At 40.4% G+C, this 1,360-nt stretch overlaps 1 protein-coding gene across 1 annotated transcript in view; it reads right to left on the bottom strand.

The window, feature by feature from the left end:
• The window catches only part of LOC107081159 (thyroglobulin-like), a 7,297-nt gene extending 6,954 nt beyond the window's left edge, over window positions 1–343 (bottom strand). Inside the window, exon 1 of the mRNA XM_015369360.1 lies at window positions 295–343. Within this exon, the coding sequence (XP_015224846.1) occupies window positions 295–343 (49 nt within the window). The remainder of the gene's footprint in view (window positions 1–294) is intronic.
• Between the last annotated feature and the right edge of the window lie 1,017 nt (window positions 344–1,360).

The following is a 1,360-nucleotide window of genomic DNA, read 5'->3' on the forward strand; positions in this document are numbered from 1 at the left end:
CCAGGGCTAACGTTAGCCCGTCTGCAGCGGCCAGGGCTAACGTTAATCTGTCTGCAGCGGCCAGGGCTAACGTTAGCCCGTCTGCAGCGGCCAGGGCTAACGTTAATCTGTCTGCAGCGGCCAGGGCTAACGTTAGCCCGTCTGCAGCGGAACTGAATTTTCTCAATCGCACCAACGCAAAACTAGGTTTTCTGCAGATTGTAAATATTTTGAGGTTTGTTTGTTGTTTTTCTTGTTTCCTCATAATATATGGTACCAACACCCAATATTAGTATCTGCTTCAGTGTCGTTTACTTTCTATAAACACCTCCTTATTCTGAAACCTAGCCTTCTGATTCCCCATGTATGCGCTGCACACCTCTGCCTCCAGCTGGAAGAAAAATAACCTGAGTTTCTGCAACATTTCATCTAATAAAATACTTTAGAATAAAATTTGATTTTGAGGGTTTTAGTTTAAACCATAACTAGAGTTTTTAGATGGTGAGACAGTCTTTTTGTTTTGTTGTTTTTACCAGACATTTAATGCTTTGTTTTTTTTTTACTCTGTTTCAGGAAAATGTTTTTGCAGAAACTCTTAAAGCTAAATATTAATTCATTCTGGATCCTCAGTCACAGTTTCAGTTAATTAAATGTAAAATGTTGTATAAAAGCCCACAGAACATGTTTTTGTGGGATTTTATTCTGATGCTCACAGTGAGGAGCAGAGTTGTTGGTTCGAGTCCCGATGACCTCTTGACCCCCGGAGTCAACACACCAACACTCCTGATTCTGCCCGCTGCACTGCACAGGTCTGCACACAGAAACGCAAACATAGAATTAAAAAACTCAGTTTGAATAAATCAGAAGCTTAATAAAAAAGCAATTTAGTTTATTTCATTAGAGAGAAAAATGTTGATTAAATATGAACATTTTTCTGTTGGAGCGTTCATTAGAGAAAGACGGAGCTAAAGATGGTGGAGCTTCTCATACCTAAAGCTGCCGTCCTCTGAGCAGTGAGGAACGTCTCCCTGCTTGGTTTCCGTGGCGACGCTCCGCAGTAACTCGCATCGGCTCAGCGTCTGCGACTCCAGCTGGTACTCTGACAAAACAAACCCTTCTCATCAGCCTCAGCAGGCATCGCTTCAACCCTGCAGCAACTTTTTATTGCAGCTAATCTTCCTATTATTCTACAATTAGACAGAGCTGATCTAGAAAAAGTCTGCTCTGAAAGCTTTAAGGTTTCCTAAAAGTTGGCCTGCGTATCGATTGATTTTGTTTTTTATTCACCCTGTGTACAAAATGACAATAAAGTTTGTCTAAGTCTAGATTAACTACATTATATTCATACAATTCTATTCAGTCTATTTCTATAGCTCCAATT

Source organism: Cyprinodon variegatus, unplaced genomic scaffold (assembly GCF_000732505.1).
Source record: "Cyprinodon variegatus isolate N-32 unplaced genomic scaffold, C_variegatus-1.0 Scaffold3184, whole genome shotgun sequence".
In the NCBI taxonomy this organism is placed as follows: domain Eukaryota; kingdom Metazoa; phylum Chordata; class Actinopteri; order Cyprinodontiformes; family Cyprinodontidae; genus Cyprinodon; species Cyprinodon variegatus.